This window comes from Rhinopithecus roxellana, chromosome 19 (genome assembly GCF_007565055.1).
Source record: "Rhinopithecus roxellana isolate Shanxi Qingling chromosome 19, ASM756505v1, whole genome shotgun sequence".
Taxonomy (NCBI): Eukaryota; Metazoa; Chordata; class Mammalia; order Primates; family Cercopithecidae; genus Rhinopithecus; species Rhinopithecus roxellana.
The window spans coordinates 68,685,134-68,696,807 of NC_044567.1; the positions used below are offsets into that span (position 1 = coordinate 68,685,134).

General features: G+C 56.5%; 1 protein-coding gene across 3 annotated transcripts; it reads right to left on the reverse strand.

The window, feature by feature from the left end:
- Positions 1–1,215: 1,215 nt before the first annotated feature.
- On the reverse strand, positions 1,216–7,373 carry RNF112 (ring finger protein 112). 3 transcript variants are annotated; one of them, XM_030922541.1, is made up of 14 exons: positions 7,090–7,373; positions 6,883–6,923; positions 5,747–6,032; positions 5,384–5,587; positions 5,117–5,248; positions 4,850–4,954; positions 4,389–4,439; positions 4,025–4,081; positions 3,871–3,945; positions 3,616–3,733; positions 3,293–3,462; positions 3,161–3,214; positions 2,891–2,965; positions 1,216–2,777 (listed from the first exon to the last, which is right to left on the reverse strand). In XM_030922541.1, the coding sequence occupies exons 1-14, from the start codon at positions 7,141–7,143 to the stop codon at positions 2,307–2,309; spliced, it is 1,893 nt and encodes a 630-aa protein (XP_030778401.1). In that variant the 5' UTR covers positions 7,144–7,373; the 3' UTR covers positions 1,216–2,306. The 3 variants fall into 3 exon arrangements, with proteins under 3 accessions (XP_030778401.1, XP_010359456.1, XP_030778402.1); XM_010361154.2 differs by having other exon boundaries at positions 5,384–5,590; XM_030922542.1 differs by lacking the exon at positions 4,850–4,954 and having other exon boundaries at positions 5,384–5,590.
- Between the last annotated feature and the right edge of the window lie 4,301 nt (positions 7,374–11,674).

Here is an 11,674-nt window from a genome sequence, read left to right on the forward strand (position 1 = left end):
CTCATCTTGTCTCTGCAGAGACATCCCTCGCTGGGCCAACCTCTTCCCATCTGTGCACAGAGTGGGGAGAGGTAGACACTGAACTGATGTTCCTTCCAGTGCTGCCGGTGGAATTCCAGCCATGTAACACCCTCCCTCTGTGAGTCTCTGGCCCCTCATCCTAAGCCTCCAAAGTCTGGAAGGTTTCACAGCTCATGTGTCCACCAGATGACAGTGGAAGGGCTCAGAGAGATGCTTCCAGAAAGCCTTTCTTCACAAACACTACACAAAGTTAGGACCCTGTTCCCACCCTTGGCTCAGACCCTAAAAGAGAGAGTCACTCTTATTTGTCTTTACCCCACTCAACCCCGCCCTGGCTTTGGGATTTCTCTACATCCTGTATTTTGTACCCAGGCTGTTAACTATAGCTTCACTGCTGAGCCATCTGTTCTAGACCATGTTCCTGCCTCTGCCCACCACACACTTCCCTGGAGCTGGACCTATCAGCCAGAAGCAGCATCTGAAAAGGAGCATCTCAATTTCAGCACAGTTGACCTTAACAAAATGACTTGGGGAAGAACACCAGCTCGGGAACCAGGACTTCGGGGTTCCCCTGCTTCTGTCACTGGCAGCTGCACAGGCTTATCTGAGACTTTCTCTCTCTGGGTGTGCACCTATAAAATGCCAGGATTGGACGCAATGACTGCTGTTGTGATTCTGAGATGGGGAGCTGGGGAGCGGGGCTGGGAGGAGAATCAGTTGGGTGAACTCCTGGCTGGCTGAGCCCTGCAGAAGTGGTCCTGGGCTCCTCCTTCCTTCAAGGCTTGACCAAGTTCTCTCTCTGCTTATGCCTCCATTCTGTCCTCTCGCTGAGACAGATACTTGTTGACTGCCTGTTGACAGGATCATGGGAAGCAGTTTCTCAGAGAGGAGACAAGAGGAACAGAACCCCAAGTCCTAGTGGAAGAGCCTACAAAGGTGGCCATAACCACTTGGCCTTGGCCTGAGCCCTCTCGCAGCCACTCAGTGGGGACCTCTTACATTCACTTCCTCGGATCTATTGAATTCCAATCTCCCTCTTCCCATCTGTGCATTCCATCAATGGATCTCATTGGTTCACCTGCTCCCACCATGAAGTCCTCTGAGGGTTAAATTCTGTTTCAATAATATACTGGGAAGCTGACATTCACATACACACATTTTATTTTTCATAAAATAAAGGATAATGTGCCCACCCATACCCTATAAGTTTCATAGCCTAGAAGTCAGTTTCATATCCTAGAAGTCAGTTTCACAGCCTAGAAGTCAGTTTCACAGCCTAGAAGTCTTCCTAGTAGTCAGATTTTCTGTCCCCCAGAGGGAGAACTCCTGCACCCCCAGTTCCCAGGGGACCTAGTGTTTGAGGAGCTGCATCAAGCTGCGTCATCTTACAAGCCCAGGGGAGAAAGGGTGTGTTTAAGAATAGAAGTTGTTCATTTTGTTTTCCTTTGCAAGATTTTGATAGAATCTAGTAGAAAGGCTGTCTGGCTTAGCTCAAAATGCAAGAAAAGGTGTTATTCTTTGGCATTTGGGCATTTCACAGAGGGCATCGGCACTCCCCCATCTAAACAGGCTTGAAAAAGGGCACACACCCCAGACAGGTCCTCGGGGAGGCCCAGCACAGAGTGGTTCAGGATGCACAGACAGCCTCCCTGGGGCTGTGGGCCAGGATGTGGGGAAGCCACCTTACTCGGGCTGGAGCAGATTTGGGAAGAGTCATGGGAGCAAGTTTCTCTGCTCTGGGGTCTGGGCCACAGCCTACTATGTCCCATCTCTCTGTTTCTGCCCAGTGTTCCCTCCTTCCTTTCGTCCCCAGCACCTCATCAGTGCTCCCTGCTCCTGAACACCATGGTCAATCATCCTGGGGCTTCTCACATCTGTGAAAGAACAGGTCTCTCGATCACCCAGGTGCAGACATCCAGGATGGTGCCTGCTTAACTTTCCTACAATCCAGGGTCATCAGGGAAATGAGCCAGGTGGGGAGGGTAGAGCCTCACTTGCAGCCAGAAACCCTGGGATGTAGCTTATCTGTGACAAGGGCAGATCGGCAACCATCTGCAACCAGAAACAGGCCAGGTGTTCTATCCACTGCCCCCAGATGCTGCCTCCCAGGTTCCTAGAGTCACCTTGAGTCCCAGCTCAGCTGCCACCCAGACACCAAGCATTCAACCAGGGCAGTGCAGTACATGGGGGCGCCTTGGAATCCCTGGCATCCCCCTCACCCCTCTTGCCTCTCTTCTTCGTCCCCACCTCACATCTCTCCCGTCCTTCAACATCTCCTGGGGCTGTTACTCTTCCTGGAGAAGGGGCTCTCGGTCCCCTTCCAGCACCCTCTCATCCTCCTCCTTCTCCATGCAGCCCACTGTGGCAGCCAACCCAGCGCCCACACCACCCCCAACCACGGCGGCCCCTGTGGCCCCCACAGCAGCTCCAGCAGCCACCATCCCGGCCTCTGCAGCCAGTGCAGCTGCTGCCATGCCAGCACCCACCACGCCCCCTGCCAGGCCCATGAGCCCAGCCCCCACAGCACCCCCCACAGCAGCCAGGTGGCCACAGAAGCGCATCGTGTAGGAGTCCATGAAGGCCTTGGCCGTGGCCTGCAGCTCAGCTTCCAGTGCCTCCAAGGTCTGATCTCTCCCCTTGCAGAGTAAGGCCACACCATGGCGGGCCAGAATGGCATCTTTCTGGGTGGAGAGGAGGTTCCGCATGGTGTCTGGCAGGACCCGCAGCGCAGAGAATATGCGCTTGGTGGCTATGTCCTGTGACAGGGAGGGGAAAAGAAGGTGCCCTGACCAGGAGCCCCAGGCATCCTCTCCCTGACCTAGACCCTGCCTGAACCACACCTGCCTCCCGAGCAGGCCCCAGGGCTCACCTGCTGCCTCACGTACTCCTCGAACTCCCTCTTGGCAGCTTCTACCTTCCTCAGGTCGTGCAGTTGAGCAGCCATCTGTCCACGGGAAAACCCAGGCTGCCTCCTTCCTTCCTCCTCAGCCAGGGGCGCCGCTTGTTTCCTCATCTCCACTCCCAGGGCACACAGACCCCCACCCCGGAGGCCTTGGCACAACCCCCACCTCCCTGCCTCCCCTGCCTCCCTGCCTCCCTGCCTCCCTGCCAGAATTCTGGATCCCCCAGGGGCTCATACCTCATCCGGAGAGGTGAAACCGGGCCCTGTCCTCCCCATCCATCCTGAGAGGTTCTGCGGAGATACCATCGCCGGGGTCAGGGAGAGCAGGGGCCCAGCCGAGTCGCCTGGGTCTCCAGGGAGTTTTCACACCTTGATTTCCTGAGCTAGCTGCTGCCCCGTGAGCAGGCGTCTGTCCCCTCTGGCCACGGTGCGCCCCTCATTCCAGTACCCCTGGCAGCGGCTCTTGGCGTGCTGAGGGGCCGCGCTCAGCACATCTGAGACGTAGGCCCCCAGAAGGTGGCAGAAGTCATCATCTGTGTCTGAGGGAGAGATTTGCATGCTGAGAGACTACAGGCTTTGGGAGGAGAAGGGGTGTCAGAGGCCAGGAGTGGCGGGTGCTTCGAGGGGCTCGGTTGCCCAAGGAGGGGAGCTGGGAGCAGCGCAAAAGAGGTCCAGCTCTCGGGGACACTCACCACCAGGGCTTGCATGACCTTGGTTCATCCACCGCCTCCCTGGGGCAGGCAAGAGGCAGCAGCGGGCTCGCTTCCCTTGCAGCAGCTCCTGCACTTTGGGGTATCTGCCAGACAATCTCTGTGAGGCAGCAAGAGGAGTGCTCTGAGCTAGGAGGTCCACCCTCCCATGCTTGGGTCCCTACTGGGACCCCTCCCAGCATTCCCCACCTCTGCCCTGTCCATGGCCCCTCCACCCCATCCCCTTGCACCACTCACCTGGAAGATGTTGCCTACATGCCCCTGCCCTGCCTTGTTGGGGTGGGATGAGTCACGAACTAAGAGGTCCAGATGCTGGAAGAGAAGGGGTCCTGACACCAGCAACTGGGGGTGTGGGGCCTGGGACCAATGAATCCAGAGATAGGTATCTCACCTGGATGGGTACCATCCCATAATGCTTGCCCATCACCTCGGCCACGTGGACAAACATCTGGGGGTGGGACACAGACAGCATCAGGGCTGCGCCACTTTGAGGACTATGGTGCACCCCAAACCTGTCCCCCTACCTCCCTATGCCTGCTGTAGGAGCCAGGCTTCCCACTTCACAGCCTGGGGTTCTCCTGCCTCTCCCCAGACCAGGCATCTCATGCTTTACTCTCCACCCTCCCCCTTCAACCCTGTTCAAGTGTCATAAAACCCTAGGCCAGACCAGGAGGGCACCTAGTTCCTTCGGGTCCAGCCCCTGGCCTAGTGGGCAGGGCAGGGTGGGGGTGACCCAACATCAGAGGTCTCTGTACCTCCAGATAGTCCAGGTCTGTATCCTTCAGCTCCTGGGAGGTGTTGAGGATCTGGAATCAGAGAGAACATGTACGAGGGATTACAGAGTCCAGGTGACTTCACTGGGGAAGGCCCTGGTGAGTGGGGAGCTTGCAGGCAGCCTGTAGGTCTCCGAGCATGGGAGAGGCCAGTATGGGGGCCTTGAAGGCTGTAGGACTGGGCTGGCCTCAAGGCTGGAGGCAGACCTGGAGGGTATTGTGATCCATCAGGCCTTCAGCTGCCCCAGGGACCATCAGCCCACCTTTAGGAATAACCCACGTTCCCACCTTCACCAACTAGGAGCACCTTCCCCCTTCCGGGGCAGCCTCAGAACCTGTGAGGACCCCAGACACCAAAGCCTGTGAGATGCTCTGGCCTTGAGGAAACTGAGCTGGAGAAGGGTGTGTGGGGTGGGGATGCCGACATCAGTGTCCCCCATCACCTGGTAGGAGCTCAGCATCGTGGTGAGAGCACAGAGCTTGATCCTTGTTTCCCTGCTCAGCTCAGGGCTCATGGCATCCCCTGTATCCACCAGGAACACCGCCACCTATGCAGGGGGTAGGGGAAGACCCAAGGGGCCAGGCCTGCCTTGTTCTCCCACATTCTTCCCAATCCTGCCCCGTCCCATCCCCATCTATCCTCACCCCAGAGATGCCCTTCTTGATTCCCCTTCCCATCCCTGACCTCCTTCTGCCACTTCCCCCCTCACCTTCTTCCCTTCTTTCCCCAGCAAGAAGGGGTGGCTCCACATCCATATGCCCCTGGCAAGGCCATTGGCACCCCACCTACACCCCTGCAGGGATGCTTCTCCTCCTCTCGGCCGGCCGCCCTCACCAGACTCCTGCAGGGGAGAGAAGGGAGAGCAGCAGTTGGTCGGTTCCTTGTCCCCACAGACCAGAATAACAGATCCAGCTTCCCCCAAGCAGGGATTCCCATCCTTGCTCCCCGCCCCCTTCCTGCTCCGCCCTGCCCTCACCAGGCCCGGCAAGCCCTGAAGCAAGTGGTTGAGGAGGAAGGACTTCCCTGAGTGCTGCTCCCCCAGGACAGCGAGGAGGCAGACCGGGGTGTCCCTGGCCAGGGGGTGCTTCAGGCAGCGGTTGATGGCCCCCATCCTAAGGATGAGGCCCCCAGACGCATTGACGCGAACCAGCAGCAGCGGCTCCGCCCTCACAGGACAGGTCTCCTGGGCCAGAAGAAAGGGGCCCCTGAGCATCCAGGACCAGCTCCTGACCCGGAAGTGTGTCCAGCCTGGAGCTCTGGGTGCTGTCCTGATGTTCTAGAATAGGGCCAAAGCCACCCCCTCCTCTTGGGTCTGACTGATTAGACCCAGTCCCCAGACCTGCAGCGCAGGGGGCAGCGGCCGCTGCGGCAGGAGCTTCATCTTCTCGCCCAGGCTCCGGAGGCCCCTCTTCTGCTTGCATATCTTCCGGCACTCAGGGCAGCAGGGAGGCTCACAGCCCGGGACACGGTGCGTGCTGAAGCACCGTATGCAGAAGTCGTGGCCACAGTCCAGCAAGATGGGCTCGCGCAACCTCTCCAGGCAGATGGAGCAGGTGGGGAGCTCCCGGGGTGCCATGGGCCGGGGCCCCAGACCCAGCTCCAACTTGGGGAAAGGTGTGTGGGACCTGTGGGGCAAAACAGGCCACTGAAAAGCAGGATGTCTATCGGGGGCAGGGGGTACCGGCCAGGGTTGTGGTGGAAGACCACAACCTTGATTTGGTCTTGGGACCTTGGCTTGGGAGTGGAGTACCCTTTGTGCCAACCCAGTTTCCATTGATGCCTCCATGGAAAGGCGGAGCTGCTTCCAGAGAGGCCAAGCTCTGCCAGTTCCTCACTGATGTGTGTCCTAGGACCTGGGGGCCTCCGAATGGGGGCAGCAGAGCAGTGGTGAGAGAGTCTGAGAGGGAGAAAGTCTGGGTAGAAGGGACTCCACCACATCCCAGCCATGCAAATGTGAGCAAGTTCCTTCCCCTCTCTGGGCCCCAATTTCCTAACTGTCCCAGTGGAAAGGATAGCAATATCCCTCATGGGGCCGTTGGGGTGACCATCTGAGAGGAGGCGTGTGCAGCTGTCTGCACAGTGCCTGGTGCAAATGCTTGGGAAGAGCCTCTCCCAGCTTTCTGCAGGGGACTGCTTCCATGAGGTGCTGACTTCAGCCAGGCCCCCAGGCATGATACCCTCCACAACACTATGCTGCAGGGACAGTGAGGAGAAGGCAGCAGCCTGTGCTGCAGTTGGGCAGATGGCTCTGGATCTTAGAAGATTCCTTCCGCTCTCTGCTCTGAGCTGGCATCTGCCTCCCTGCAGCACCCACCTGCTTCTTCCTGTCCCTCCCTCCACAGCCTGGCGGATCCAGCCTCAGGCGGACAGCCCTCCTGGCTGGGCTGCCGGGCTCTGTGTTCCGGGACCAGCCATTTCAAGTGAGCTGCCTGGTCTCACTGCACCCATCCCAGCCTGGAAGGCCCCGCTACTTACCAACTGTTGCCGCTGTTTCCCATGAAGCTCTGTTTCCTCTCCTTGGAGAAAAAAATAATAATAATAAGATTTAGAACAGAATCCAGACTTCTATCTTCATCCTGGGTTTCCAGGGACTCCTCATGCTCCCCGACCCCGCCCATCCCCCACCCCAAGAGGGCTCTTCCCACCCCACTCTCTTTCCCGATCTTAGGACTGAAGACTTGCCTGTTTGCCAAGCCGATGACAAAAGGAAGTGACTGACAAGGCGGGCCTCGGCATGGGAGGCTGGGATGGGGAGAGGGTCCGGATGCAGAGGGGGAGGCCCCGAGACCTTCAACCAGAGGTAAGGATGCCTTTTCTCCCGGAAAGGCTAGCGGGCTGCGGCAGGTGGAAGGTGAGGTTGGGGGATGGTCTCCCCGAGGAGCTGACTCCCGGGCAGAGCTGGAAAAGAAATGTGACAGCCGGGAAAGAGGAGGCTGCTGCTGGACTCACCCCAGGGGGAGGAGACAGGGCTGCGGGTAGCAGGGCTCCGAGGAGGGAGGGATGGAGCCCGGCTCAGAATCCCTGGCAGAGGCTGGGATGCAGGCAAGCCGAGGTGGTGAGTCGCCATGGAGACAGAAGGGAAAGATAAGGACAGGGAGGGGGAGGGGGACAGAGAGGGAGAAGGCGTGCAGTGCACCCACAAACATGGAGGCGCCCTTCGGCGGAACCACGGGCCAACACTGCCTCTACTGGGCCAGCTGAGGTCTCCCCAGGGCCACAGGACAGGGTGGGCAAAGAGAATAGGTGTGGGAAACAGGAGAGGCTATGACCAGAGCTGACCCAGAAACAAGGAGTTATTCCTCCATTCATTCAATGAACAGTTACTGAGTACCCACTACGTACAGAGCCCCCGAACGCCACCCTACTTCACGTGGCCCTGCACATGCCCCTGCCCTCCCTCAGGTTTATGTCATTGATGCCCAACCCAGCTGCAGCCTTCTTCAGCACCCATGGGCCCTCCACCTCCTCTGGTGTATTTCCCTCCCAGTGGCTTTCACCCTGCCTCAAACTTGAGCAGAGTGAAATATATCAAAACTATGAGCCACCTCTAGATCTTCTAATGGCCTCTTGACTGGGCTCCTTGACTCCCTTCCACTCCCCAGTGCACAGCCAGCATAGACTCCCCCAGCACAGATGACCTCACACTGCTCAAACACCTTCAGTGGCTCCCTACTACCATCAGATCAAAATCTAAACTCTCCAGCCTGCTGTCTGGGCTGAACCTTCCTTCTACTCTTCTCTCTCGCCCCACTGTTCCCTGCCTCTGCACCCTGGCTTGGTTGCGCTGCTCCTTCTCATCCCTCCTGGGACACCCTCCCAGGCCCAGCACAGGTGCTGTGGCCTCCCTAGAGCCTCCTTCCCTCACCCCTCCCAACTGGGTGCGGTCTTGTTCTCAGGCAGTTTGGGGCTGGGGATGTCTGATATGTGATAAGCTTGGCGCAGCCCAGGCTTCAGAGCCAGGCAGATCCTGGCTTGATTCCTGGTTCAGGGGCTCTGGGACTCCAGTGCACCTCTCTGTGCTCTGAGGAGCCACCATTACCTACCTAAAGCCACTAGTCCAGGCAGCGGAGTCATTTGTACATCTTAGGAGCTAGGATGCAGAAGGGTTGGGGTGAGGTGGGATTCAGAACCTAGAAAAGTTCAGCAGAGATCACCTTCAGCAGGTGGAGACACCCCTGAAGCTGGGGCTGGATCTTGTTCATTTTAGTGTCTGGAGGACCTGAGACTGTGGGCTGAATCAATCAGATTCAGAGAAGCAATGCCATAGACTATATCTCCTCCTGCCCCAGGTGGTACAAGCCCCTGTGTGTTGGCAGCAAAGCCTCACACTCAGGGGATGAGGAAGCAAGCCTGAGCCGTGCCACAGCTCTGCCTTCAGGGCAGAAGGGAGGGTTTTCTCAAGCCCTGTAGCCTTTCATCCTTGCAGGAGAGAAAGCGTGGGCACTGGACTCAGATTCAAGCTCTAAACCTGCCTCCATCCCAGCATGAAATGCTGGTGAGTCACTGCCCTCTCTGAGCTTCCATTTGCTCATCACCAGGCAAAAATGTGAGGAAGCAGATGGGACAATCAGTCTTCACTTAACGATACTTACTGAGCACCAGGCACTGTGTCTCACACTGGGGTACAGCTAGAAACAAGAGAGACAAAGCTCTGTCCTCCCCAAGATCCCAACCGGACAATGAAAAGGCATTGCTATGATCTGGGTGAGAACCTGGATGCGGGGCGGGTGAGGAGGGGTGTCAGGCTGTCCTGATAAGCAAGGAGGTAGAAAAAGGCTGTCCAGGCAGGGCAAACCACATGTACAGGGCCCAGAGGGGAGGGGACACAGAACCCATTCTGGGGAATGAAGGAGGTCTGGCTAGCCTGGCAGGAATATTTGATGCTAAGATGGGTGCACCAAGGTGAAGGGCAGAGCAGGCCTGGGTCATGTAGGCCCTCAGGGGCCAAAGGAGGGGATGGGGACTTCACCAGTCAGTGTCCCAGGAGGGATCCCGCAGGGCAAACATGTATGGTAGAAGCCTCACTCTTAGGGCTGGCTATATAATTTTATTTATTTTTATTATTATTATTGAGATGGAGTTTCACTCTTGCCCAGGCTGGAGTGCAATGGCGTGATCTCAGCTCACCGCAACCTCTGCCTCCTGGATTCAAGCGATTCTCCTGCCTCAGCCTCCTGAGTAGCTGGGATTATAGGCATGCACCACGATGTCCGGCTAATTTTTGTATTTTTAGTAGAGACGGGGTTTCTTTTTTTTTTATTTTTATTTATTTATTTTTTTTTTTTTGAGACTGAGTCTTGCTCTGTCGCCCAGGCTGGAGTGCAGTGGCCGGATCTCAGCTCACTGCAAGCTCCGCCTCCCGGGTTCACGCCATTCTCCTGCCTCAGCCTCCGGAGTAGCTGGGACTACAGGCGCCCGCCACGTCGCCCCGCTAGTTTTTTGTATTTTTAGTAGAGACGAGGTTTCACCGTGTTAGCCAGGATGGTCTCGATCTACTGACCTCGTGATCTGCCCATCTCGGCCTCCCAAAGTGCTGGGATTACAGGCTTGAGCCACCGCGCCCGGCCGAGACGGGGTTTCTTTATGTTAGTCAGGCTGGTCTTAAATTCCCGACCTCAGGTGATCTGCCTGACTCGGTCTCCCAAAGTGCTGGGATTACAGGCCTCAGCCACCACACCTGGCCAGTTTTTTTTGTTGTTGTTTTTTTGTTTTGTTTTGTTTTTTTGTTTTTTTTTTTGAGACAGGGTCTTACTCTGTCACCCAGGCTGGAGTACAGTGGTGTGATCTCAGCTCACTGCAGCCTCCACCTCCTGGGTTCAAGCAATTCTCCAGACTCAGCCTCTCCAGTAGCTGGGACCACAGGTGCACACCACCATGCCTAGATACTTTTTGTATTTTTTAGTAGAGATGGGGTTTCATCATGTTACCCAGGCTATTCTTAAACTCCTGAGCTCAAAGTGATCTGCCTATCTTGGCCTCCCAAAGTCCTGGGATTACAGGCATAAGCCACGGTGCCTGGCCAGGCTAGTTATACAATTTGCGGATTTGGTGAAAAACGTAACTGCAAAGTCCCCACCAGAAGCAAGAAAGTCCACTGCCTCTTCTCACGGCACACTGCCTCCACCCATGGCCAATAGGCAGCCCCTCCAGATTGCCACAGTCATTTTAAGACATGCTCAATACCTGGATTGGGGGTCGTGGAGAAGCCTATGCTAAGTTTCAGCCCGGGGAGGGGAAAGTCACCACTTTGTCACACCCTAAGATGCCAGGGGCCAATCCAGCAGTCCCCAGTCCTCCTTGAGCCCACATTCAGGCCTCCAGATGGAGGGGAGCAGCCATGGTGGGGCAGAGGTGGGGACACCAGGAGCCTGGGAGTGGGCAGCCGAGAGCCTGTGCTGGGAAGGCAGTGGGACATGGGACACACACAAACCAGCTTCCAAATTCCCAGTGAAGGTGCTGTTTTCCCATCAGACTTCACTCACAAAGCACAAATTCAATGCTAACATGATTGTTTCAAGATGGTGGCCAGAGCACTGAAGCCCAAGCACACCGCCCTTCTGAGCTCTGGTCTTGGAGTGGCGGCACCGGATGCATACCTGTGAAGCTGGCCCCGCCCACTCTGGCTGCTGTATGGACAACAGACTATAGAGGGGCAAGCAGGGAGGCTGGGGGTGCTGTTGGGGAAGTCAAGGCTACAAGTGGAAATACAGATCCACCTGGGATCATACCCAGGCACCTAAAAGAGGGCAATCCTCAAGGCACGGTACAGGCCGATCAGGTGGATAGGAGATAGGAGGAACACCAGGCTTGCTCCTGGATAAACAATGGGCCCTGCTCCTTTGCATCCAGAGGCCTCTGATGCTATCTAGGGCTCCAAGGGGAACCCCTGGCCCAGGGAGGCCAGCTGTAGTGGTTCTGGGTCCATATCGATGGGCAGCCCCGCTTTATCCATTATGCTCCACAAGTCTCTGAGTCTACGGTCTATAAGAATGTTTGAAACCTAATGGAAAAATGAGGGTCTCCAAACCACAAAAAGAAAATTTCAAAATCAAAAGTAACACCCACTTAGTTTAATGTCCTAGTACCCCTTACATGATGTTAACTGGTAAACCCAGCTTGAGTTACCATCTGTAAAGTCAGATTCAAGTCATGAATGCACTGATTCAACACATGTTTACTGAGCACCTACTAAGTGCTGAGCACAGTGCTAGGTTCTGAGAAGTCAGGGTGACCAAAACAGAGAAAGTAATGGCAGTAGAGTGTTGAG

What these genes read in the sequence shown, in the direction of transcription:
- RNF112 (XM_010361154.2), bottom strand. Translation starts at nt 7,143, where the DNA reads ATGCCGAGGCCCGCCTTGTCAGTCACTTCCTTTTGTCATCGGCTTGGC. An exon ending in CGATGCTGAGCTCCTACCAG is followed by an intron (nt 4,440 to 4,849) that starts GTGATGGGGGAC and finishes CTCTGATTCCAG; the next exon opens with ATCCTCAACACCTCCCAGGA. An exon ending in AGCTAGCTCAGGAAATCAAG is followed by an intron (nt 3,215 to 3,292) that starts GTGTGAAAACTC and finishes GTATCTCCGCAG; the next exon opens with AACCTCTCAGGATGGATGGG.